A 27,461-nucleotide genomic window follows, 5' to 3' on the forward strand; every position below is an offset into this window, starting at 1 on the left:
CATATTGGTAATCATTGGTCAAAAGATACTTAAACCACTGAATTTTTTCATGTCCATTGATATGACCAATAAAACTAGTATATTACTTTAAATGTGAGAAGTCAAGAATATATTATAATCAGAATTAAAGTTTAATGTTTGGAACCCTTTCCTCTCCAATCAAAATCAAGATGTTTGGGGGAGATGTCCTTTCTTTGATAGCCTTCATGAAATCTGGATTGTTTTTAGATTCCAATGTGCTATCAGAACCTCAAGGAAGCAAGTCTTTTTGTGTGGCTGCAGACTGCTAGTAGCAAACTCCACCTTCCTACAAGTCTTATGTCGTCAGTTATTAAAATTACAACGAAATGGTATCCTCATCAGCATGTTAAATGTATCAATATTCTTTGCAAACCTATATTTCCATCTGGAATTGAGCAAGAGATTGAAAGAAAGTACAGAATTCCCCATAAGAGAAATAAGAAAGAGATTTTTTTTGTTGCTGTTATTGATAAATAAGTAAGCATAACAGGTATTTCCAAAAGCTGATGTAAAGAATCAGAGTTGAAATTATGATACCTGGAATAAGAAGAAAAGCAGCATGCCAAAATATTTCACAGTGAAAATATTACTAGTTTCTTCCAGTTTTCAGTTCACGAAAAAGAGAGGCATTTTTAAAGATTAAAATGTAGCCGCATGTGAAATATATGAATATGTATTTCAGGTGGATTTGTGTGTTTCAGAGGATTTGAGGGTAGTAATGGAGCCATAAGAAAAAGCTTGAAATATCACTCTGGATGTGAAATTTAATGGTGACTAGAGGAAATGGGGATTGGAGTTAAGAAAGCAATTCAAAAAGTTATCTGGGCTACACATTTCTTAATAGACTTGGGGAGAAAATGCTTTTCATTCATGCAACAATTAGTCACTAGAGAGCATGAAGTCAATAGCACAGTAGATTGCCTGTGGGTGGTGCCCACTCCCTGCATAATACTGGGAAAGTTATTTAACCTCTCTCCACCTCTCATTACCTCAATCGGTAAAATGAAGGGAATAATAATATTATTGAGGGGAAGGTTAAATAGATGAATAAATAGAAAGGGGTTAGAAAAGGATCCTGGACAAAGTATTTGTTATGGAAGACCCCAATTTAAAGCACAGGATCTAGTGCTGCCTTGACATCTAATGAAACCAGGAGGGCCTCCAATGTCCTAACCCCAGGCTCCCCTCCCCACCCTGCTCCCATAGACCAGGTCCCATAGCCAAACACCCTCCTTATCAAATGGACCAGGCCCAGGACCCTCTTATCCCGAAGTGGCAGGAGTCAGTTTCCCGCCACTTTACAGAGTTACTCAAACAAAACAATAGCATCCTCCTATGGGAATCAAGGGCCACCCCTCCCTCTTGTTACTACAGAGCCCACTTCCCTCAGCTCCTGGTGGCTCATTCTGTTCCCAAGTGCAATCCCCTGTGTCCCTGCAGGCTGTGTGCTGTCCTCCCCTGGGCTGGGAATAGATATATATGACTAATAAATTGCTGTTGAGCTCATCTGTCCAGTGTTGGCTGCCATATGTATGGACATCCCCATAAAGCAAAAAGGCAAACAGGTGATTAAAACAGTGCTTATATAGTGTTTGCAAGGAACTGAGCCAGTAAGGTATGAAAGGAAGACCAGGATAAGAAGGGAAAGTGCCCTGTTATGAAGTGTTGCCTTCAAGGAACAGAAGAGTGAAGAGGAAGAAAAATCAAAGGTGCCCAGGTAATAATGCCTCATATTTTTCTGTGAAGTCAACTATCATGGGTCAGAAGATAATACCAAGGTAGCTAAGGTGACTGCAAATATGACTCCTCAACAGCAATTCCAACTGTGAAGATTATGTAAAAATATAAGGTTTTCTTTATTATCCTAACAAAAATTAAAATAAAATGAACACTACACTTAGACATTGTTTGATGATTCTGGTAACTTTCATAAACCTTCTGCCATTGTTTCAATTTAAAACATCACCACTTTGCACCACAATTTGGTGTTTCTGTTATTTAAATTGCCTTGAAATTTTATAGTCTGGTTATCTCTTGTTTCTTTTCAATAAAAAAAGTTCAATTCATTTAACCATTTTTAAAAATTACTCTTCCATTTGGGGTATAATTATGTTTTAAATTGGAATTGCAGGGGCTTTTTTTTTTTTAATTTCATACTCCTTTCTTAACTGAACCAAAGCTTTATCGTAAGAGAATTACTTGTGACTTAATTGTTTAATTAACCTGACTTTTTCAACCTCTTATGAGAAAAATAACTTCTTTGTTTAAGGTTGAACTTTAACCTTCAATATATTGAATATTGTTTTATATTGAGTCCCAAGACTTCTTTCAATTAGTATTTTAGATAATTAATTTTAACCTTTAAAAACTTATAGTCCTGCAAGATCCTAAACTACATGTCTTACTTATCTTTGTATTCCCAGAGGTGTCTAGCACAGAATTTGCCCAAGGAAACAGGCAAATATTATTTGAATTAAGACGCATAATCAAAAAAGACTTTTTTAAAAACTGCCTTTCAATTTATTGATGCATATGATTTCATACGGATATCACTGATGGTGTTTTATGTCTTTGTGTTGACAACTGAAAATTTGAAGTCTTTAAAGTTCAAGAATGTATTAGAGAATAAGCTAATACACTAAATTTGTCCCAAATGTCTTTCCACGACATCCACCTTTGAAAACTTCACATCAAAATGACACAATTACTTTACAATAATATAGAAGAAAACTCAAGCTTCCTTAATGCAAGCCAGAGAAACTAAAGAAACAGATTTCTGCAGGCATAAAGCTAACAAGAAAATTAAAAAGAGAATATATAAAAATAATAATATCATATTCATAAAAGTTGATTCCTTTAAGACTTTTGACAATGAAAATCAGGCATTATTTAGAGTCTCAGTATAAAAAAGAAACGAAATGGGAAAAAGTCAAGGAGAGTTGGAAGAAAGAAAGCAAATTCTTTTTTAAAAAAATTCTTAAGAAGCCATGTTAGGCAGATAATTCAGTGTTCAGTAAAGGAAATCTTTCAAAAACTGAAAATGTTGATTGCAATGATTTAAAAAAACTATAAGAAGAATGTGATAATACAGGAAGAGAAAAAAACCTGTATAATGACCTTTTCTTTTTACCTACCACATCTTATATCAAGATATTTGGAGTTCTTGTAGGAAAAATAATCATATCTTGAAAATAATGTCACCTTAGCTACTTCCACTATTTATGCTATGAGTGCAATTCAGAAGAGAAATATGAATGGAGAAATGCAAATGCTTTAAAATACAGCTAGCAAAACTTTAGCATGTTTTGTTTACTTGTCATACATTGTGAGGCATAAGGTTCTAGCTTATTTCCTTGTTTGTCCTATAATGCTGGGCTTTTTTTTTTTTTTTTTTTTCTTTTTCCAAAGAAGGGAAATACCTGCCCAGAAGCCAACTACTCTTTAGGGATCCGGTACAGCAAAGTGGATTATAAACAATTGCTTTCTTAGCACATTTATACTCCCAACCACATGTATTGTATAAAAAGAATAGAAGGGAGATGATATGTATTAAAGTATGACCTTGGTGATTTGCAATCCACTTTCCTCTTTAAAGGAAATATAGTTTTCAAGTCAAATCAGGAAAATTAAGTGACTTGGGCAAACTCAAGTGGCAATACTTCATTGGGTTTTATTTCCCTTTGAACACTCTAGACTTCACTTGTTTGAGTTCTAAAAGGAAAATGTGACCGTCAGAATTGTTCCTGCCATACAAATCACCAGTAACATCTAAAGGCGAGGACAGTGCAGGATGGCAAGAGATAGAACAAAAGAGCAATCATCCCCTGGCAGGACTAAAAGGCATCACAGATGATTTTTTAATGTATTTTCATTGCAGAAAATTCATAACGAGATAAGGAGCAATGAAAATATTTCCTCACATTTGATAAGGCTTCACTCATGCTTTATAAAGGGCTCTCACACGCATCGCGGGACCCACAGAACCACTCTTAAGATTGAGCTCAATTGTATCCTTTTGTACGTGAAGAAAGAGAGTCTCAAAAGGATTTTAAGATCGTGGCCCCACTGCTAGGAGAATACCAAACTTGGGGCTGGAGTCCTGTTTTTTGACTTGATTCAGTTTAGCACTTTTCCCTTCTACCACATTAAGATATTTAAAGTGACGGTGGATTTCTGATATGGTGGGCAAGATGGGACAGTGACGGGAATGCTTAGGAGCACCTGGTGCTCAAAGAGATACTCAAGTTCAAGGGACTAACATCACAGACAGGAGACTTTCCCTCGCAGGCCATCCGGAAATTATGCACATCTTCACTGAGCGTCTCATGGTTGTTTCTCTTCGAGACAAAAAAATAGGAGCTTTTCAAATAAGTTAAGAATTTATAAATTGGTTCCCAAACCAGAAAAACTAATAAACGGGCCCATACTTTTTTTTCCTAGAATCACTCACCTTTATTTCTTTGAATGTAAGAGTAGGTTACTGAATTCAATTTACTCAGTATTTATTTAGCACATGTAGGAAGTTTGAGGGTTAAGAATAAGATTGTTCTCTCCCTCCAGCAATCTGCTTGGTTTTAAAGGGTATTATTTTCTTTGCAGATCCTAAGTAAGGGTCAAAATAAGAATATTGGATCCAATATATTTTAACCTTTGGAGAAAAACAAAATTTGGAAGAGGTCCATTAGTTGTTGGGGAACACATGCAAAAAAAAAAAAAAATATATATATATATATATATATATATATATATGTCATTCGAATCATGTCTCAAATGTCTGCATTTATCTGTTGAAATCGTTTTCCAAGATGTGTATGTTAGAGAAAAAGAGAGAAAGGGAGAGAGTGGAGAGAGAGAGACAGAGAAGAGAGAGAGAGAGAGGAAAAAAAGTGTATTTGTGTGTGTACGTGTGTGTGCTGGGATTTGGCAGTTGCTGACGAGATTACACTGTAAGGCAATAAAGCAGGATTATATCTGGTGAGTTACAGCGCCTTACTAAATCAATTCTTGACTGAGTATCTGGCTCTCAGCTTGATTTACCACTGGCTTTTTGAAAATGAAAATGTTAGACTAAGCAGGAACCGAGACGAAAGTTGCAGTCTGCCAAGGCAAGAAGGACCTTGCGTTTCAAAAGCCAAACAAAAGGCAGTAAATAATCCCTTTTTGGGGATATAACTTCACGCAGTTAATAAACTAAAATGCATTTGTTTAATTGATAAATTCCAAATGAATAACGTACGTCTATTACATTTTGTATAACTTATGTCAGTAGAAATCATAAATAACTTTGCCTGGGGTCTAATGTGATAACCACAATTAATCCAGAAACAGTTAAAAATCAGTGTGGAAATGTTGGTTTGGCAATATGCTCTGATGTGAAAGTGTGCAGTTTCAGTGCACCTTGAATTCCAGAGAAAAGGAACTACTTTAACTGCCTTAATTTCCTATTGCTGCTGTTACAGTTTAGTATTTCATAATGGCATAAAGCAACATTATTTTGCAGTTTGTAGATGAGAAGATCAAAGTAGGTTTTATGAGGTGAGGTGTCTGCAGGGCTCTGGAAGCTTTAAGGGAGAATTTGCTTCTTTGCCTTTTCCAGCTTCTAGAGGGGGCCTGCATGCTTAGCCCGCGGCCTCCTCCTCCATCTTCAAACCCAGCAGTACAGCCTCTTCAAATCTCTTTCCCACTTACCTCTGCTTGCGACTCTACATATCCTCTGGCTCTGATTCCCTGCCCTCCCTTCTCCCTTATAAGGACCTTGTGATCATGCTAGGCTCGTCTGTACAATCTGGGATAGCATTGCAATCCCAAGATTTTTATTTTAAACATGTCTGCAGAATCCTATTTGCCACATAAAGTGACATAGTCACAGGTTTCAGGGATTAGGATATGGACAGCTTGGGTTCAGGGAGGACATTAGTCTACCCACCTCGACTACTACAGCACTAAAGCTTTGCTCATTTAATAGTAATTCCGGTACTTTTGACATTAAAATCAAGGTATCGAGTGTAAATGATAAATGTCAAGGTAACTAAAGAATTTCTCCTGTATTTAGATTTTAAATTCTTTAGCTTTTAGCACTTCATCAGAAAATTCCCTTCTATGTTACACAAGGTTTCTTTCATGGTTATGAAATCTAAGCAACAAAGATAAAAGATTTAAGTGTGGTTGTTTGGAAAGTCTACAAATACAAAACCATTTATGGTATTATTTGAATGCATTTTAGAAGCTTCAAGATACACATTGAGGATAAAGTTGGAAAGATGGAAAAAACAGATGTATGGATGGATGGATGGATGAGAGATGAAGGAAGGAAGGAAGGAAGGAAGGAAGGAAGGGAGGGAGGGAGGGAGGGAGGGAGGGAGGGAGGAAGGAAGGAAGGAAGGAAGGAAGGAAGGAAGGAAGGAAGGAAGGAAGGAAGGAAAGAAGGAAGGAAGGAAGAAAAGAAAAAATATCATTCAGTGGCTCTCAACTAGGGGCAATTTTGCCCCTCAGGGACAATGTCTGGAGACATTCTTACTTGTCACCACTTGAGCAGGTGCGACTGGCATCTAGGGGGGCAGGGACTCAGGGATGCTGCCAAATATCCTGTAATGCATGGGACGGTCCTTCCATCCATCAACAAAGAATTGTCCAGAACAATATGTTAATAGTGCCAAGATAGAGAAACCCTGAATTATATCGATTTTTGTACCTCAGCATGTAAAACACTGTACAGAATAGGCCTTTAGTGAATGTCCACTGAACTGAATATAGACATTCTGGAGAAAGAAAATGTATTTTGGTTAATAGAATAGACTGTGGTGAGACTGCCTGGTCAGGCTGCCTGGACCCAAATCCTACTCCTGTTAATTGTGTGCTGCTGAGCAGTTACTTAACTCCTATCATGCCTCAGTTGCCTTTTCTGTTCAGGGGGTACAGGAATAGAGTCACGAGGAATATTAAATTATATAATCTATGTTCAGCACACTTCCTAACCCATGGTATGGGCTTAATAAATGTGTGCTGTAATTATTGTTAAAATCCCCACCAAATTGTCAAATGGCAAATCATAGAGAAGAATGCTTTAAAGATAATATTTCCACTATTATAAAAATTAATTTATTTATATTGAATATAAATATGTATTTTTAGCTCATTATAAGAGGCAGAATGGTGTAACAGAAAAAAGAATATGAAATGAAAGCATCCCAAACTCAGGTTTTTGTCAGAGAAAAAAAAGATTTTTCTAGATTCTTTTAGAACCCATTCAGTGTACCAAGAAATGGATCTGGCCAACTAGAATGAAGTTTGCTAAACCCATTTCTACACATCGTCATGAGATATTATTTGGGCTAGGCTATGGGCTGCAGGCCATGTTTCCATCTCACCCCAGCCTCCTCCATTGCCTTCTCGGGTCTTACAATGGAAATCAGCAATTCCTTCCAACAAAACTCGGGTGGTGTGGTGTTCCTGAAACCAGGGAAGGATTTCTCAGTCCTGGCTGTCAAGTACTCAAACACTCATGCTCCTTTCTACTGCCCCGAGACACGTACTTCTGGCATCTCAGAAGGGAGCATTGGAAGGTGTGGGTAAAGGGGGAAGCAGAGCAGCTTTTTGCCAATTTCCCCTCAGGGCAATCACATGTGAGTTGGGTTTCTCACAATTAACTCCCAGGGGGCCTTCTTGGGCTTCTCCAATAAAAGAAGAGGAAGGAGAAGATGCCACAAATGCTTCCTACCAAGGACAAAGTAACCCCATGGTAAGGATGACACGGACCTGGGACAATAGGGGCATCACAGCCAGATTCAGGGGAAAGTGGTGCCAGCTGGGGAGAGAGGATGATGCCAGTGACCTTGGGCCCTGGAGTGCTGACATCATGATATCACCTGCAAAACCACAGATGCCCTAAGACCAGAAGAGCCAGAGAGCAGAACGAGGGCTGTCCTTGGCTCTAAGAACACCGAGTTCCCCTTTTGCCACAGGCCATGTGGGTCTTCCTCCTTCATGCACCCAGGTGTCATTTTGGACTGTGTCAGGGGCAGCGGGAGAATACAGATGGCAGAAAGGCAGGTATTCTTCTCAAAGGGTTATCTAAAAAGATTGTATTATTGACTTAGGCAGACTTTATCGATTGGACTAAATTATTTACTCGCTATTCAACCTAAAATCAAGTTCCTAATACTCAATGGGATTAGGGCTTGAAGGATAAGCTATCAATAATAATGAAAATAATAAGGAAGTAGCATCTCCCCTTGCACATGAGAGCGCAGTGTGAGGGAACGGTGACCCTGCAGTTCTAGGGGAGAAGTGTTTCTATTCCAGCTGATTTTATTGCTCTTATTACCCCAGGTACATATTCAAGGCCTCCTCAGATTTGCTCTCATTTTGAACCCTGAAACCATGTCATGGCAGATACTACTTCCTAAATTGTTTTTCTCCCATCAGTAATCTCAGCTTCTCTAAGAAGTCTTCCTAAACCATCAAAGATCTTACAAATTCCCTGGTTCCACCTTGTCCAATGTATCATTTCCTTCTCTGCTGAATCCAACTTTTCACTTACCCTGTTATTCCTAACCAATACTTCATAATAATATTTGATTGTTTATTTTTCCTTTTATTTTGTATCAAATGATATATATGTGTGTGTGTGTGTGTGTGTGTGTGTGTGTGTGTGTCAGTATTTTCAAGCCTGAATTGCAAACTTGTAGAAGGCAAGTATTAGATGTTTGTTATTCATTGCTTTATGCAACTCTACAGACCAATAAATATTTCCAAATGTTCTTGGTTGGTAAAGTTAAAGTATTGCATTGTGCAACAGTGTTTTATTGAAATGTAGGATTTTTCTGTTAGTTCCTGTAATGAGGATGACACATGAGATATGATTCAGTGAAATCTTGCAACTCGTTCGCCCTTGACAAGTGACTTCTGACCCAGCACTCAATGTGCCTATAATTTCACTGGTCTCATCTTTTCAAGAAATACAAAACAAGCTGATTTTATTCATTAAGGCCTAATTAGTCATTAAGGAAAGTTTCTCGGATCTGAAGCAATAACTTGAATTCCCCCCTCAGATTGTTGTTGCTCCCAAGTTCAACCACAAGCCTGGTGTTTGTTGTAATTGCTAAATTATTTGACAACTTTAGGAATATATATTCCTGACATACAGGGTTATCATAAAATCAAGCAGAAAGAGGATAGAAGACAATGCATTATATTGATTGCCTGTGCGCTTGAAACCTTAACTGATTATTGATACTTACGTAATTGAACCCTTAAGCATTCACTCCATTCATTCATTTTTTGCAATCATTAATTATTAAGTACTTACAATATGCCAGCATATTGGGTCCTGAGGGCTTCTTAAAACGCAGGTTGCTGGGCCACATCCCCTGAGTTTCTGATTCTGCAGATGGGTGGAACCCAAGAATTTGTACTCCTAACTAGTTTCCAAATGCTGCCAACGCTACTGAGCCAGGGACCGCAGAGAGCCACTGAATGAAAGAAAAGGCAGAACGACTTTAACAAAAAAAAAGCTCAAAAAATTATGGCTGAAGTAAGATATAATTTATTCCCTATCACATTAAAGACTGGTCATGGGCAGATGACAGTGGCTCAGTGGCAGAGTTCTCACCTGCCATGCCAGAGACCCAGGTTCGATTCCTGGTGCCTGCCCATGCGAAATAAAAAAGACTGGTCAGAGGTGAGGTTACCCTGGAACCTCGATCCCTTCCATTTTGTGGCTTTGCCATTCACTAGGTCACTGACTTGTCAGCCTGGTGGAAGTCATGCCACTGCCTCAATTTTCATTGCAGCCTGTGGGAACAGAAAAGAGAGAAGCCCAAAGCAAGCCAATTCCTTCTAAGCAAGTGACATTGGAGCTGCACCTTTCACATTCAAACGTGTTAGACTGAATAGCCATGTGCTCCGCTAAATCACTATCATGAAAGAACGGGTTTGGGGTGAAAAATTAGCAGCTTGCCACAAATAATGTGCTGCATTCAACTTTTCTAGTTGTAAAATAGAAAATCAGGTACAAATTAGTTAACTCATAATAAACCATCAACAGGCAGATACAGTATATTATAATATGTATAGAGGAATTTTATTTGAAAATGTTTTTATTTGCCCACTCCTATAAATGCTCAAACAGAGGCTATTTCTTATCCCTGCTAAGTAATTCAAGGACGGTTCTATTTCTTCCTGACATAAACTCTACCCAACAAGCTCTTTACAGTCTTCACAAAATTAAATATATTTATTAGCTTTGTGTATACATGCATTATATAGAGATATAGATGTGTGCATATAATATACATATATACATACATATGCATATATATTACAGTTAAGGTTTAATTTAGCATGACTTGATTATAAATTATTTTCCTAATTTAAAATAATATTCACTGTATTAAGCATGGTATTCTCTCTCGGCTGTCACTGCCATTTTTCCACTTCAATCCCAACAGACTTTTCACCACAACTGTGCTCTGATTGTCCTATGACATCTCAGATTAGAAATCATTACATTTCTTTAAAAGATATATTATATTTGCACTACGTTGTACATTATATTTATCCTTGGGTGTAAAACACTATACAAGCGTTTCAGCCATAATGCAATTTTTCACTTCGAATAAAAAGAAAACGCCCCCATTTTCTTCTCTAGGCGCCTTTCAGGCTGTCATAGCGTGTCTCTCCTGGGTGTGCCATGAAGGTAAGTTTTTGTTTAGACCCTGTTTTCTATCTTAGCAATTCACATACTTAAAGATGCAGTTTGGGTATCGACACAGATAGCGTCAGCGACACATAGGTAAGGAATGGAATAGGGTAGCATTAATTAGTTTCATAAACCATTAAAAATCTGCACAGTTAGTGTCGTACCTGAATCTGACTCAAAATCATGTTGGTAGTCAGCACATGTGGAAGGTAAAAGATACCATGTCCCCAGTGGCACCCAGCACCCAGCAGGAAAATATGCTGGCACTACGTTGGTGATACCTTCCATGGGGCCAGATCCACAGCTGCAAATTCCTGTTTTTATCTGCCAAGGTGCATAAAAAAAAAAAAAATAGAGAAACAATCAAAGAGTTCCTGCTGAAATGAAATGCTTGCAGGTACAGTATAAAAAGTCCTGCCAGCCACAGATGAGATGTGACTTTCTGAGGGAAGTGGATAATTTTTACTTGATGGGGAACCATTAAAAGTGAACCAGATGATTAAACTTAATGGAACAGCCACATTAAACCGAAATTAGTAAAAACATGCCTCGGGCAGCCTCCAACCTTTTATTTGTTGTTGTTTAACTTCTGTCTTTTACAGTGGCCATGATGAATGACATCACAAAAGAAAAAATCCAATTAAAATCTAAGTGCTCAATAAACTCCTAATGTCTGGTTGTCACCACAGCTTTCCCTGGCACTGATGGCTTATCATTTTCTCTTTTCCCCAAGAACAGAGAAAAGAACTGGCCCCAGGAGAGTTCAGCAGAAGTGGGGGAGGTGAGGGGAAGAAAACACACTGACTTCTGGAAAACCCAGATATTGCGCTTTTGGGGGATGAGGTTAAATTGTTTTATTATCAGACAAAGTCTGAGTGAAGAGATGCATTCTCCCACTTGTTTCCAAATATTGATAAATGAGAAATGGGATCTGCAGAGCAACCCCTGTTCACACTGTTATTTGGCATCTCTTCTGCCCTTTTATATTGTCTCGGGTGTTTGTTCTATAAGTCATTGAAATGGTCTCTCCTGACAGCTGAAAATAAGTTTCTGATTACTTTCACCTGAATAAATCTTTTGGCCAGATGTGGTATTCACCTACTAAGTGTGCAACAATTACATATTGAAAGTGATGAAAGAAGTGGCCAAGGAGAATCTATAATCTAGTGGAATGCAGAATATAATAAATTACATGTAAAGACAGCAATTGCCACCCAGTAGAAAAAAACTGGCTTTGGATAACAGATTTTACCTAAGAGATATCGGGAGTTTGTAAAATTGCATTTTCAGAGTCCTCAAAACAGTTCTCAAAGTCAAAATAAGAGCACAAAAATATCATTATTATGAACTAAGAGCTAATAATAATATCTTAAATTTGGAAAGGGCTTTCTAACTGATAAAATGCCTACTGTGCTTTTATTGCATCTTTATGTAACGATTAATACACTATTTGTATAGTCTTTTAATTAGGTGTTTACGACAGCCTTGTCACGTAGCTGTTATTATCCTTGTTTTACTGATAAGTATCCTGGCACAGAGGTTAATTGACTCTGTTTCAGTCTTTCGTTTGGTAAAGTGAAAGAATGCAAACAATTATGCTTATGACTCTGGGTGCTGCCTCCTGCCAAGCTGCTGACCACGGGCTGTTCTGGAAGAAGTCATTGACTGGTGGTGATGTTTGGTTGTTCGCGTTACTCATAAGTTAATGAAACAGGTTTTTAAGAGTGCTCCTCAGTCATTAGAATTTGACCATAGAGAGTTCAACTTTCCCCGGTGGCTCTTTCTGTGTAATCATGGTTTCAGCGTTTCCTTAGCGTATCACATTGCACAAATTATGCCATGCTCTTGTTTTACATTTCTTACTGAGTTTGTATCACTTCTAAGCGATTTCTTCCCCATTCACATCTATCTTCCAATATTTCAGGCAGATTGCTTTCAAGACTATGACTACTAATTGTAAGACTAATATTCTTTGCACTGAACTCTGCTATTAACTAGATTTTGTTGGGTGGCATCAGACACAGTTTCCCTAGCTCTAAAAACAAAACCTCTTTAGTTGCTTAAATTCTAATCTTCTGATTATTTCACACAATCTGTGTGACTGGAAGCACTATATAAACTGGAGCCCCTTGGTTTTCTTGACTCTAATGATGGATTAAATTAGCTCATGTTTCCCATGGTGTGTTTCTTATAAAACTAATTGAGGGGGATCTCAATATGGATCACATCCAAAAAGGATTCATTAGATAAAAGGGCTGGGGAAACCTAGATTAAACAAAGTCAAGTATGGTTTCTAACTCGTCTTCCAAAGTCTTTGATATGTTAATGGACTCTCCGTGATGCCAAATGTGGGCAGTACAGGAAATATTTCCCAAACCTATTGGACCATAGAAGACTTTTCCCTTCGTATTCTGTGTATGTGACATTTCATGGAATACAAGTTTTGAATGGCTGGGTTATATTATTTTAAGAGTGTCTTTTTGCCCTGCTATTGTATTTTCAAATCTGCAGACTCATCTCTGAGTATTGCCTACAGAATAAATCAAGAACGTGCAGGTTTGGTTTATCTTTTTCTGTTGTTGTCATAACATAGCCCATTCTCTGGAGCTGAAATAAGGTAGAGAGCAGCAGCCTTCTAACTACAATGCCCTTATCTGGTGGTAGCTGATGTTTACGACTGTCGGAGTTTATATATAGGTTTCCTTAATGAAAAGCACTTTCTGAAAATGTGTGGATAGAGTCCAGTTATGTGAAGAAGCTATGAGAGACTGTTTAAAACTTTTGCTGGGCAGAGAAAAGGGGGAGAAAGGAAACAATAAGAACTCAACACTGTGGAAATACTCTTTAGGACAGGCAACACAGGGTATTAATTCAAGTTAGGGATCATCGTCTCCCATTGCAGAGATGGCTTAGCATTCATTTAATTCAACCCTGGACCCAGAAACGTTTCACTGTCAATTAGCCATCAGAGCTCTGTTTAATTACCTTCAGGAGCAGGGAACACACTACCTAGTAAGGGAGGCTTCAATTGTAGGCCTAGCTCTAATATAAGAAGGTTCTTTTCCTACATTAAACTAAAATTAAACTACTTTAAGTGTTATTGCTCCAGGTGACCCTGTAAATTATCTAGTCAGGTAGTATTCAAGGTGTTTTCCATGGCATCACTTCAGATGTTTCTCAAAAATACTGATTTGAATTTCATAAATAAATAAATATCATGTCTTCCCAGAAAAGGAATTATAATCTCCATCATATTAGACTCAAGGAGATTAACTAGCTTCCCTCTATTCCCCAAGATATTAAGTATAGAAGCAGAACATGCCCAGGTCTTTCTCCCAGAAAAGTTCTTTTCTCAATAGTTTATTAGTTTCTCAAATATGTCTAGACATAAAAATGAGGAGCAGAGTGTAATAGTAAAATCTGAAGCCATTCAACTAAGAAAATGTCATGGTGTAGTAAAAATAGGAGTTTCATTCCAGCCAGGCTAATATGTCCTTGGGGATCTTGCTATTAAGTTGGCCCTTAGTTTGCCCTTCTTCGAAGTAAGGATTGCTAAATTATCCTCAAGCTCTGTTCCTGTTCTGAAAAATTCTATGATTATAAGGAAGCATGTTCGTTAATGAATGGCATGCACCATTAAGGATTTACGTCAATAGTAAAAAGGAAATGACCTGCATCATTTCTATAGGATTGAATGAAAGTTAACACAGCATGCATCATAAAGACAAAAACAATTTAGGATCACCTGCTTGACTTTTATTTTCTTTAATTTTTGTTTTTCTACACTAGTTACATTCAGACCAGGATAGAGGAGATGGATCACTTAAATATATCCTTTCAGGAGATGGAGCAGGAGATATCTTCATTATCAATGAAAACACAGGTGACATCCAGGCCACCAAGAGACTAGACAGGGAAGAAAAACACTTTTACATCCTTCGCGCTCAAGCTATAAACAGAAGGACAGGGAGACCCGTGGAGCCTGAGTCAGAATTCATCATCAAGATCCATGACATCAATGACAACGAACCAATATTCACCAAGGAGGTTTACACAGCCACTGTCCCCGAGATGTCCGATGTCGGTGAGTGAGATGCAAATCTTCAGCCAAAAACAATTTCTCCGCTAGCACATCAACTGCGTAAAGACTCCTATGAGTGAAAGGTATTGAGTTTTAATGAATTTCATTGCTCAATTCTAAGAGTGCCATCTTTTAAACAATGCAATTGTATGCTTTTGTAAGTACTCCCCTGCTTCCAAATATTACTGTAGTCTTGTCTTATTATTTTTAAGAAAGCAGCATTTCTTCTAATGATGTGGAGTTATGAAAAGTGGTAGGGTGACAGTGAAAGATAAAAAGGGAGATCTTCTCATCTACGTCTCCCACTTTCAACTCCCAAAACACAGACTTTGCCCTCTTACTTTTGACCGCTTTATTTCTCGGCTGAAACACAGCAGCCTTCTCCATTCCTCTTGGCCTATATTGGTGTTAGGCTCCAGATAAAATAGAAGACTGAATGTATAGTCAGGACAGTTGCTTTAAGTGATTGCATATTTAGCAAACAAACTCAAAGAGAACTTTTTTTTAAGATCCATAAACAATATGCAGATGGTGTCTAGAGGACATATCCTTTACTAATTGGTGGAAATTAAGAGACTTCCATGACAGGTAAAATCGTGAATTAATATTTTATGCATAATTCTACTACCAATTTAAAATTTAATATATGTGGATTTACTTTGTTTAATTTGGGAGATGGTAAACAAGATTTAAATTGAGAAAAAAAATCCTACTGACTTCATGCTTAGCCACATTTAAATACTTTCTGGGACATAGTGATGGATTCTAAACCACTTGTGTTAAAAATTTATTTTTATTTTCACTCCGTGTCAAATTCAAAAGGCTTCAATTACATAATAAGAACTTTCCTGTCATTCTGTGAGTCAGATATCAGAGATGTTCTGGTTCACATTTTCATAGCTGGAAAATATCCAGTCCACAATATAGTTGTAAAACATCTAGATTTTTCTTACGTGGAAATTGCTCAAGTCATTACTTGAAATCATTTTGTTTTGTTAGAAAAATTACAAACTGTTATCAAAACACAAAGGAGGACTAAAATTCCCTTAAGAGGAAGATTTGTTAGGGAAAAAATAATTTTCCTTTAGCTGGATGAATTAATCAAGGGTAGGTTGGCCCTCAGCATCACCCTAGGCTGCTATGACCAGATATGCAAGTCATGAACTGCACAAGCCTAGGAGATGCCTTTCATTTCTGAAATCATTACAGAACGGAATATTTATTGTAAAAGTATGGGGTTGGCTAGTCTTAATGTGTCCTGAAGAAGGGAAGTTTTATTTCAAATTTGCTTCCAGGCACAGTTATGTCTACATTTATCATGATCAAAAATTTTAAAATGGCATTATTGTGATAAATAAAGGCATCTTTAAAAATTACACAAAGATAGTGGGAAAACAGCAGAGTGGTATAAATGAACTTTGGTGTCAAACAGACCTAAATTTGAAACATATCTCTAGTAATAACCAGCAGATGGCCTTGGGCAAGTTACTTCATTTCTCTAATCCTCCCATTCCTTATCTATGAAAAATAGATCATAAATGACAACTCATAAGAGTTATCATGAGGATTAAAAGGGAAAACAGGTATAGAGTCCCTAGTAAAATATCAGCATTGGGAGCTCAAAACATCCAGATAATCATATCTTAAAAGCAATCAAATTTTGTATTCATGTAAGTGAGGACATGGTTATTTGTTGATTTCTACTAGTTCTCACTATAAAATCATATGATCTCTCATTCTCTCCACCTCCCTTGTAAATGATAAGAGTTGGTGTTCTGTCTCATACATCAACATGATGCATTCAGAACATACAACACCTATCATCGTACAAACTATTGATTCAATAAATGAAATGATGATTAGATATTGCAAAAGGAATGTAAAAAGTCTAGTATTCCTTAAATGTAACTTCCCTGCCCCTTTTATGGACAGGAGAACTTTAATATATACTTAAGGCTTATTTGATATGAATAGCAAAAGTCGGCCATAAAATGACCTTAATCAATCATGCCTATTTTGGAAGTCACAGACCCTTATGAGAATCAGATAAAATCTATGGACTTTCTCTTCAGTGAAATATGCATAGAAACATACACATAAAAGTTTGCATGGAAATTTCAGAGGGTTATAGTTACTTTGAAGTCTATTAGCTGACGGCAGTACCTAGAAGAAAAACAATGATCTAAAATGCTTCCTTTGTATATTTAATTTATAATCGCCTTTTAGAATTAAAGGCTCCAGATGTTTATGTTCTGCTGTTCAATTAATTCTTTTTTATTAGAGAAGTTGTAGATTTACAGAACAATCGTGCATAAAATACAGGATTCCCATATACCACCCTATTGTGAGCACCTTGTGGTACATTTGTTACAATTGATAAAAGTACACTTTTGGAATTGTACTTTAACCATAGTCTATGATTTAACTTAGGATTCACTGTTTATGTTGTGCAGTACCATGGATTTTTTTAAATTTTCATTCTAGTACTGTATTAGTCAGGGTTCTCCAGGGAACCACAACCATTAGGATATATATATACATGTATATATATGTATATATATGATGAAATTTTTATAAGAATTGTCTCACACGACTGTGAGTATGGGCAAGTCCAAATTCTGTAGGACAGGTTGCAAGCTGAGAACTCTGATGAAGGCTTTTGATGAATTCCCCAGGAAAAGCTGGCTGGCTGAAGTACAGATGGAAATTCTCTCTTCTGTCTTCTGACTGCTGAAATCATCATTTCTCCTTTTAAAGCCTTCAACTGATTGGATGAGACATTTCTCATTGTTGAAGGCAATCTTCTCAATTGATTGTAGATGTAATCAGCCATAGATGTAATCAACTTATTGATGATTTAAGCCCATGAAATATCTTCCTAGTAACAAACAGGCCAGTGTTTGAAACAACTGGACTTCATAATCTGGGCCAAGTTGACACATGAACTTATCCATCACAATCTACCCCCTGTCAACTTGGCACCCATGTGCATCTCCTTAAACCATATTTAATCTCTAAATAAAAACAATAAAAGTCATATTTTCACCTAACAATACTCAACTGTCCTGCATAGAATCAGAAACACACTAACTCTTCCAAGAATTGGGTGCACTCTTAAAGTGATATCTTGATATAAAGCTAAACAACTAAGGGAATAAAACTGGAAATAAAACAAAGATATTTGTTGTATGTATATATAAAAACATACAACAAAACAAGGAAGAAATTCTCATAACCATTACAGTCCTCACGTGGTCGTAGCTTGTATTCATCACTACCTTGTTCTACTACCCATTTCATATTTCTTTTACCCTCAGCAAGCACCTCAACTAGTTATGGTTCTTTTGCTTGATGAGGTGACCCAAACCATCATTCCTGAAGTTTCTGGGCCATTCATAGTCCTGCCTGGATTGGGTTGTTGCAGTTTTCCATTCACTTTAATCACAGGGCATGGTAGTACCAAGAGATGCCTTGGGGGATCTCCTGTATACCAAGAAAACTCCACTGTGTAATTGCAGTCCTATTTCTCCTTGATAGTCAGGATCAATCACCCCAGCCAGCATAGTAATCCCTTCTTTGACTGTTGATTCAAAGGCATGAGTTGTCCCAAATGACCAGCTGGCAGCCTTAACTTCCAGTTCAATGAAATCATTACTGTATCTCACAGTGGAAGCACTTCTGCTTTTGTAACTAAGACCTAAAGATCATCAGAACCAAAGGTTGAAGGGACAAGAAGAAGAATTTTCCAAGTGGTTCACTAGGATTAATAGTGAGTAATGCCACTCCCATTTCCACCCCTTGATTCCTGGACATGTGAATCCTGATTATAAGCGAAATAGCACCATAGAGGAGCTGCTGCTTTAAAGCATATATAGTATCTTGTAAAAAACACTAGCCTCATCCCTGAATTGTATTGCCACCCAGTTGATGCCATAATTGATTTTTCAAAAGGGCATCCCACCATTCTATCAATCCAACTACTTCCTGATGATGGGGAATATGATAAACCCAGTGAATTCCATGAGCATGTTCCCATTCTTGTACTTCATTTGCCATGAGGTGGATTCCTTAATCAGATGCAATACCGTGATGGTGGATAAGGTTTTCTGCAAGTCTAGAGATGGCTGTTTTGGCAAAAGCATTGTATGCAGGGAAGGCAAAACTATATCCAGAGTATACTCTATTCCACTTAGGACAAATATTGCCCTCTCCATGAAAGAAGTGGTCCAATGTAATCAACCTGCCACCAGATTGCACACTGGGGAATGGTGCCATATCAGAAATTGAGTATTGATCTCTCCTGCTAGCAGATTGAGCACAGCAGTGGCTATCACCAGGTTGGCCTTGCTGAGTGGAAGTGCACATTGCTGAGCCCATACATAACCTCCATCCCTAACACCATAGGCACTTTGCTCATCAGCCCTTTGGGCAATGACAGAAGTGACTGGGGAAAGAGGCCAGCTGGTATCCAGAGAACAGGTCATCTTATCCACTTGACTGTTAAAATCTTCCTCCGTTGAAGTCACCCTTTGGTGATCATTCATGTGGGACATAAATATCTTCATGTTTACCCACTCAGAAAGAACTATGCACATACCTCTTCCCCAGACCTCTTTGTTACCAGTTTTCTAATCGTGTTCCTTCCAAGTTCCTGACCATTCAGCCAAACCATTGATGGAAAATTCATGTATCAGGATACAAATACATCACCAGCCATTTCTTTCTCCAAGCAAAATGAACAACCAGTTGTACTTCTCAACGTTTTTACCACTGGGAAGATTTCCCTTCACCACTCTCTTCAGGGATGTTTCAGAAAAGAACTATAGTGCTGCAGCTCTCCACTTTCAGGTGGTACCTGCAAACTAGACCCAAGTTTTTTCTTCCTCAGTCAACTGATTGTAAGTAACTCCCCAAGAGGCCATAGCTGTGGGCTGGGAAAGAGAATACAATGTGGCAAGAGTAAGGGCCATGGGCATTTGGGGCACTTCCTCATGTGACTTACTTTTGCCTTCGGGAATTACTTGAGCCCTGTCTCATATATACCACTTTCATTTCATACAGAGTGCTGTTGTGCATGCCCAACTTTATAGTTTGGCAGGTCAGATAACACCTAGCTCATGATAGGTCCTCTCATCTCATAGTAACTTAGCAGCCTATGATTAAGTGCTTAGTCTCTACTAAGACCCAGTAGCAGGACAAAAGCTGTTTCTCAAATGGAGAGTAGTTATTTCCAGAGGATGGAAAGGTTTTGTTCCCAAATCCTAAGGGTCTGCTTTGTAATTCTGTAATAGGGTCTTGCCAAAGGCTCTAGACATCATCTCTTATTCACTACTTACACTTCCATAATCACAGGATCTGCTGTATCATATGGTTCAAGTGGCAGAGCAACTTGCACAGCAGCCTGGACCTGTCACAAAGCCTCCTCTTGTTCCAGTGCTCAGTCAAAAATAGCAACTTTCCAAGTTGCTCAGAACCTGAATAGCAAACCCAAATGAGGAATATGTTGTTGTCAAAATCCAAAGAGGCCAACTAGGCATCGTGCATCTTTTTTGGTCCTAGGAGAGGGCAGATGTTTATCCTTCACCTTAGTTGGAATATCTTGATGTGTCCCACACCCCTGGACCCTTAGAAATTTCATTGAGGTAGAAGGCCCCTGAATTTTTGTTGGATTTATCTCTCATCCTCTGATATGCAAATGCCTTACCAATAAGTCTACTTAGTAGTAGTTGCTACTACTACCTAGTAGTAGTTGCTACTACTACTACAAAAGTAGCAGTTGCTACTTTTACTACTAATAACAATTAAGAAAAAAACATTTGCCAGATCAATAGCTGCATACCAGGTACCAGGGGATATGTTGATTTCCTCAAGGAATTCAGATACCACATCTGGAGCAGAGCTGCAATTGGGGTCACCACCAGGTTAAGTTTATAATAATCCACTATCATCCTCCAAGGTGAATGGAGATGTGATTGGAATCCTCATTCCTGCATCCTTCAAGTCCTTGATGGTGGCACTAATCCCTACAGTCCCTCTAAGAATTTGATATTGTTTCTGATTTACTATTTTGCTAAGTAGGGGCAGTTCTTGTGGCTCCCACTTGGCCTTCCCTACCATCAAAGCCTTCAATCCATAAGTCAGGGAATCACTGTGGTGATTCTGCCAGTTGCTGGAATGCCAATTATGCATTCCAGACTGGAGAAATAACCACCGAATGGGTCCAGGGACCAACTAGACCCACTATGAGATGGACCTGAGATAAAACGCCACTGATCACCTGATGTCCATATGCCCGAACTCTAACTGGTAGATTCACAGTGACGTTCTGGGTCTCCTGGAATTAGTCACTTCTGCACCAAAGTTTAATAATCCCTGAAATGTCTGGTCATTTCCCTTTCCCCATTCTGCTTTTTCAAGATGGCTTGAAAGTTAGAGGAATCACAATTTCTGAGCTTAAAAACTTACTACAAAGCTGCAGTAATTAAAACAGCATGGCACAAGTACAGACATGGACCAATGGAATTGAACTGAGAGCTCAGAAATCAACCCTCGTATTTATGGCCAACTGATTTTTGATGAGGGGGCAAAGATCACTCAATTGGGAAATAATAGTCTCTTCAACAAATGGTGCTGGGAAAATTGGACCTCCATTTACAAAAGAATATAGACCCTTTCCTCAAATCATATGCAAAATAAGCTCAAAATAGATCAGAGGCCTAAATATAAAAGCCAAACTAAAAAACTCCTAGAACAAAATGTAGGAAAGCATCTTTGGAACCTAATGCTAGGTAATGGTATATTAGATTTTACACTGAAAGGACAAGCCATAAAAGTAAAAATACAAAAAATAGGATCCATCAAAATTAAAACCTTTTGTGTCTCAAAGGATTTTATCATGAAAGCAAAAAGACAACCTACTAAGGGGAGAAAATATTTGGACACCACATATCTGATAAGGGTTTAATATCCAGAATATATAAAGAAATACTTAAACTCAACAATTAGAAGATAAACAATTCAATTAAAAAATGAGCAAAAGACTCTCATAGACATTTCTCCAAAGAAGATATAGAAATGGCCAAAATGCACATAAAAAAGAAATGTTTAACATTACTAGCCATCAAGCAAATGTGAATCAAAGCCACAATATTGCTGTGGAAATAGCAAAGCTCCTGGAGCTAATACATGAATTTAGCAAGATGATGGGGTACAAGATCAACATCCCAAATTCAGTTGTGTTTCTAAACACTAGCAATGAACAATTGGAAGGAAAAACATCAAGAAAAAATTCCATTTACAATAGCAACTATTTGTTTTCATTTTTTTTTCCCCCAGAGGGGGTGCACCATTCCTGGAAGTACTGCGATACCAGGTCGATGCGTGGAGTGGACGGAGCAAGCTCCTATTCCATCTCCCTGCTCCAAAAATCCATTTAATATATTGTCCTCAGATAGCCAAAAGGCTGAGAAGTGATACAATAGCAACTATTGATGTAAAAGAATCAAATATCTAGGAATATATCTAACAAAGGATGTAAATGACTTGTACACAGAAAACTCTATAACATTGCTGAAGGAAATAAAAGAGAAGGTAAAAAAAAAAATGGAAGGGCACAATGTTCATGGATCTGAGAACTAAGTATTGGTAAGATGTCAATTCTACCCAAATGATGCAAGATTTGATACAATACCAATACAGGATTTTCTGTATGTAGGATCATGCCGTCTGCAAATAGAGGACATTTTACTTCTTCCTCTCAAATTTGAATGTCTTTTGTTTCTTTTTCTTGCCTCATTCTTCTGGCTAGAGCTTATAGCACAGTGTTGAAAAACAGTAGTCATAGTGGGCATCCTTATCTCATTCCTGATTTTAGAGTGAAAGCTTTCAGTCTTTTACCATTAAATAGGGTGCTTACCTATGGTTTTTTCCATATACACTGTTTATCGTGTTGAAGAAGTTTCCTTCTACTACTAGTTATCAAAATGCTTTTGTCAAGAAGGGGATCTGGATAATGTCAAATATCTTTTTGTGTCAATTAAGTTGTCCATATGGCTTTGTCTTTCATCCTGTTAACATACCATATTACGTTAACTGGTTTTCTCAGGTTGAACCAACCTGGCATACCAGGGATAAATCCCACAAATTATCATGGTGTGTTAATTATTTTAATGTGATGTTGAAAACGGTTTCCTAGTACTATGTTGAAGATTTCTGCATTTTTGATTCATAAGGGATATTGTCCTGTAATTTCCTTTTCCTGTGGTATCATTATCTGGCTTTGATAGGAGATTGATGTTGACTTTGTAGAATGAGTTGGTGAGTGTTCCCTCCTCTTCAACTTTTTTGAGAGAGTTTGAGCTGGATTGGTGTTAATTCTTCTTGGAATATTTGGTAAAATTCTCCTGTGAAGCCATCTGGTCATGGACCATTAAATTCTTTAATCCAAAACTACCTTTATTTAAGACTTTATCACTTAAAATCTAACTTTCAAGTCAGAGAAAACCCAATCCAAACTAGTTTAAAAATAGAGTATGTTTTGGTCATATTACTTAAGTCCAAAAATAAAGTGAGCTTTAGATATGGTTTAATCTGGGTTCTAGCTGTTTCTCTGTAATTTCCTGTCTTTTTCATTGGGTCAGCTTTGTCCTCAGGCTGACATTTCCAAAATCACAAAATAACTGCTACATTTTACAGACATCACAGTACAGAAGAAGGGAATCTGTGAAATAGAATTTCTAGCAAAATCATGAGTATCCCCATGATTTGGACAACCCCTGAACTAATACTTGTGAACAAAGAAATAGAAGCTGCTGATTGACCTTGGTCTGTATAACTTTAAAGATTAACTGTTGCAAGAGTCCAACCAAATTCCCTTTTAGAGATGTGCTGGAATCATTCTTGCTCAAAGTCATGATCATTCTCATGCTAATCTTTAACTTAATCCTTAAGATATTTATAAATGTTGATCATATTCCTTCTTAGTACAGAACCCAAGATGTTTAATCTAGCATTCTAGTGAAGTACTATACTCCCTTGCCACAGTAGTTTTGTGTAAATTAAGATTATGTTTCTCTTTGTGTGCATGTATCAAGGATCACTAATGGACCCTTAATTTAGTTTAAATTTATGTTTCTCTCCTTCCAGGTACATTTGTTGTCCAAGTCACTGCAACTGATGCTGATGATCCAACATATGGCAACAGTGCTAAAGTTGTCTATAGTATTCTACAAGGACAGCCCTACTTTTCAGTTGAATCAGAAACAGGTTGGAATTTTTTTTTGATCTTTTATTTTAATGCAATTTCACTGAGATATATTTACATACCATATAATTATCCAAAGTGTACAATCAGTAGTTCACAGGAACATCATATAGTCCTGCATTCATCACCACAATCAATTTTTGAACTTTCATTACTCAAAAATATATAAGAATAAAAACAAAAATGAAAAAGAACACCCAAACATCCCTACCCTTTATTCCCCCTATTATTTACTTAATAATAGGATTTTTTCAATCCCATGATACCAGGACCAGGCTCATCCAAGAGAGTCATGTCCCATGTTGCCAAGGAGATTTACACCCATGGAAGTCATGTTCCACATCAGGAGGTGTTCTAGTTTGCTAGCTGCCAGAATGCAATATACCAGAAACGGAATGGCTTTTTAAAGTGGAGAATTTAATGAGTTGCTAGTTTACAGTTCTAAGGCCAAGAAAACGTCCCAATCAAAACAAGTCTATAGAAATGTCCAATTTAAGGCATCCAGGGAAAGATACCTTGACTCAAGAAGGCCAATGATGTTCAGGGTTTCTCTCTCAAGTGAGAAGGCACATGGCCAACACAGTCAGGGTTTCTCTCTCAGCTGGAAGGGCACATGGCGAATACAGCGTCATCTGCTAGCGTCTTTTCCTGGCTTCCTGTTTCATGAAGCTCCCCGGGAGGCATTTTCCTTCTTCATCTCCAAAGGTTGCTGGCTCGTGGACTCTCTGCATCTCATGGCTACATCGTTCTGCTCTCTCTGAGTCTCTCATTCTCAAAAAATATTTCCTCTTTTATAAGACTCCAATAAACCAATCAAGGCCCACCCAAATGGGTGGAGACATGTTGTCCCTTAATCCAGTTTAACAACCACTCTTGACTAAATCAGATCAACCAGGGAGATGATCTCATTACAGTTTCAAACATACAGTATTGAATAGAGATTATTCTACCTTTATGAAATGGGATTTATATTAAAACATGGCTTTTCTTAGGGGGCATACTTCCTTTCAAACCAGCACAAGAGGAGAGCTGAGTTTGCCTACAGAGGTGATTTAGAGAGAGAGGTCACATCTGAGCAACAAAAGAGGTTCTCTGGGGGTGACTCTTAGGCATCATTATAAGTAAGTTTAGCAAGAATAAATTTCATAAGGGCAAGGTCTCAGCCTACTAAATTGGTAGCCCCCAATGCTTGCAAGAATGTCAGGAATTCCCCCAATGGGGAAATTTAATGTTTCCACATTTTCCCCAGCCCCTCAAGGGCATTTTACAAATACTTTTTTATTCTCTGCCCAAATTATTCTGGGATATATTGAGGCATCACACTAACTTGTATAAACCAACAAGATCTCACTCCTTATTCAAGGTTCCATGTAATTACAGTGTCAAGTAAACTAACCATACAAGTTAAATTAGAGAGTGTGCTATAGAAAATATAAAATTTGCACCAAATAAACATGTCTTCTTTTTGTATCACACAAAAGTTGAAGTTTAAAACACAGTCAATATCATTTTTATCTGTAATTTTGATTGACATGCTCAGTTGAGCTAGCAGACTTTTAATAAAAACCATCAGTGTGATTGCACTTCCATTAAGTTTATCTGCCAAACACCAACGATGCATTTTTAAACATGACATTCAGATCATTTTAATCAAGACATGTGACAATGAATCTTCCATCCACCATGTTTATGAAAGGTCGATTCAGAAAAATTATATTTGGCTTTATTTTTCCTTTCAGTTTTGGGTGAAGTTAAGAGGCCAACCACTTCTGATTGCCATTAAGGCTGTTGACAGATAATCTTATTCTTTTCTGGTTACTCGGTAGGATTGCAACTCCCCATCCTGCTACAAACCAGGATGTAGCTGGATGATTTACTGAGGCCAATAAAATGAGAATGACAGTGACCTGAGTTACTTCCAGGCAGACATTTTGGAGCTGGTGCACAATCCTTTCTGTTTACTGCAATGATCATGGAAACTTATGTTGAGGTGGGATCTGAAGCCTGACTGCTGAATCATGATAAGCAAAGCTTCCTGCTGGCCCCACTGTCAGCATGAGCAAGAAATAAACTTTAGTCGTGTTCAACCACTGAGATTCTGCATTGTTTATCACATCATTGTCTAGTCTACGCTGTTACAGCCCTAATCAGACAACATGGATTGCCTTAATGGAATTCTTTTGCCAACATATCACTTTTCTGTACTTTCTCCACAAAGTAGTACACTATCTTATAGCGATTTGTGTTCTAATCAATAGTGTTTGCATTGCATAGCAAATTTGACACATATTTTTATTATAACAATAGGAGCCGAGATTCTTTTATACATTTTTCAAATATCTATTTTTGTCAGTAGAAATAAAAACCTGTCCAGGTAACTACACCCAGTTGGAAATCGATGTGTTAAGAGGTGCAATGAACTTGGAAAGAATCCCAAGGAGAAAGAAAATGTTGAGTTGAAAAACAATGAGGAGGAGAAATTAGAATTATTCAACTTAAAGGACAAAAGGCTAAGGAGATTTCTTGTATTTAAATAGAAAAGTACTATTATTTGGAGAACAGAAAGCAGCTGCACTTTCACTGAAGCCAGGAATACAGGAATAAAATCGAACTGTTGTCTGAGGCATTCTTGTTAAAAATAAAAAAAGATATTTTCAGCTTCATTAGTTGTTAAGCACTGGACTGTGGTACCAGAGAAGGTTATAAAGCCTTCTCCAATGATTTTCAAAGAATGTTGTTAATGTAAGCAAAAACCATGTATAGTGAATAGGCAAACTTTTAGACGTTCTTTCAACTAATTACGTGATAACTACTAAGAATAGAGGTAAATTTACCTAACTTAAAAATGTTCATGGCTGGGACCAGTTGAACTAGGATTCACTTTTTCCTAAAGCTTTAGGAAAACCTGAGTTCTCAATTACCATAGAAGGCGATAATTATGAGAGAAGTGATGCTGTGCTCTCTTAAGACCATCATTTTGTAATTTAGAAAATCCTCAGAACATTCATTATGGAAGATATATGTGAGGTACAATTAGCCAATTCAGTTGTAAACTCAAGAATCAGTTCAAGTATATAGCCTTCTTAACCATTTCCTCATAATATACCTAAATGTCTTTTACCAAGCAGCAACTGTCATATACCATTATACCACATGCCAACTCAGTTATATTTTGCTGTCACCTTATAACACTTAATATTCATACTACTTGCAGTCTATATTAATGCAGGATTTGACTTGTAATTATTTTCAATCTCCTTGTAGTATAATCCTGTTTTGTTTTAATATACCTATCTCCCCCACATGGCTGTAATTTCCTTCAATAAAAGGACTTTGTATAATCAACTTCATGTCGACCATGACATTTCCACAGTGCCTTGCATATGGTGGGTGGCAAT

At 37.5% G+C, this 27,461-nt stretch overlaps 1 protein-coding gene and 1 pseudogene across 2 annotated transcripts in view; one reads left to right on the forward strand and one right to left on the reverse strand.

Annotated features, from left to right (window-relative positions):
• The window catches only part of CDH6 (cadherin 6), a 133,824-nt gene that overhangs the window by 81,820 nt on the left and 24,543 nt on the right, over positions 1-27,461 (forward strand). For both annotated transcript variants that reach the window (XM_077116888.1, XM_077116889.1), the window contains exons 3-4: positions 14,510-14,804; positions 23,946-24,065. In XM_077116888.1, coding sequence (XP_076973003.1) covers positions 14,510-14,804; positions 23,946-24,065 — 415 coding nt within the window. The remainder of the gene's footprint in view (positions 1-14,509; positions 14,805-23,945; positions 24,066-27,461) is intronic.
• LOC143647532 (U2 spliceosomal RNA) lies at positions 22,137-22,275 on the reverse strand (annotated as a pseudogene).

This window comes from Tamandua tetradactyla, chromosome 9 (assembly GCF_023851605.1).
Source record: "Tamandua tetradactyla isolate mTamTet1 chromosome 9, mTamTet1.pri, whole genome shotgun sequence".
NCBI lineage: Eukaryota > Metazoa > Chordata > Mammalia > Pilosa > Myrmecophagidae > Tamandua > Tamandua tetradactyla.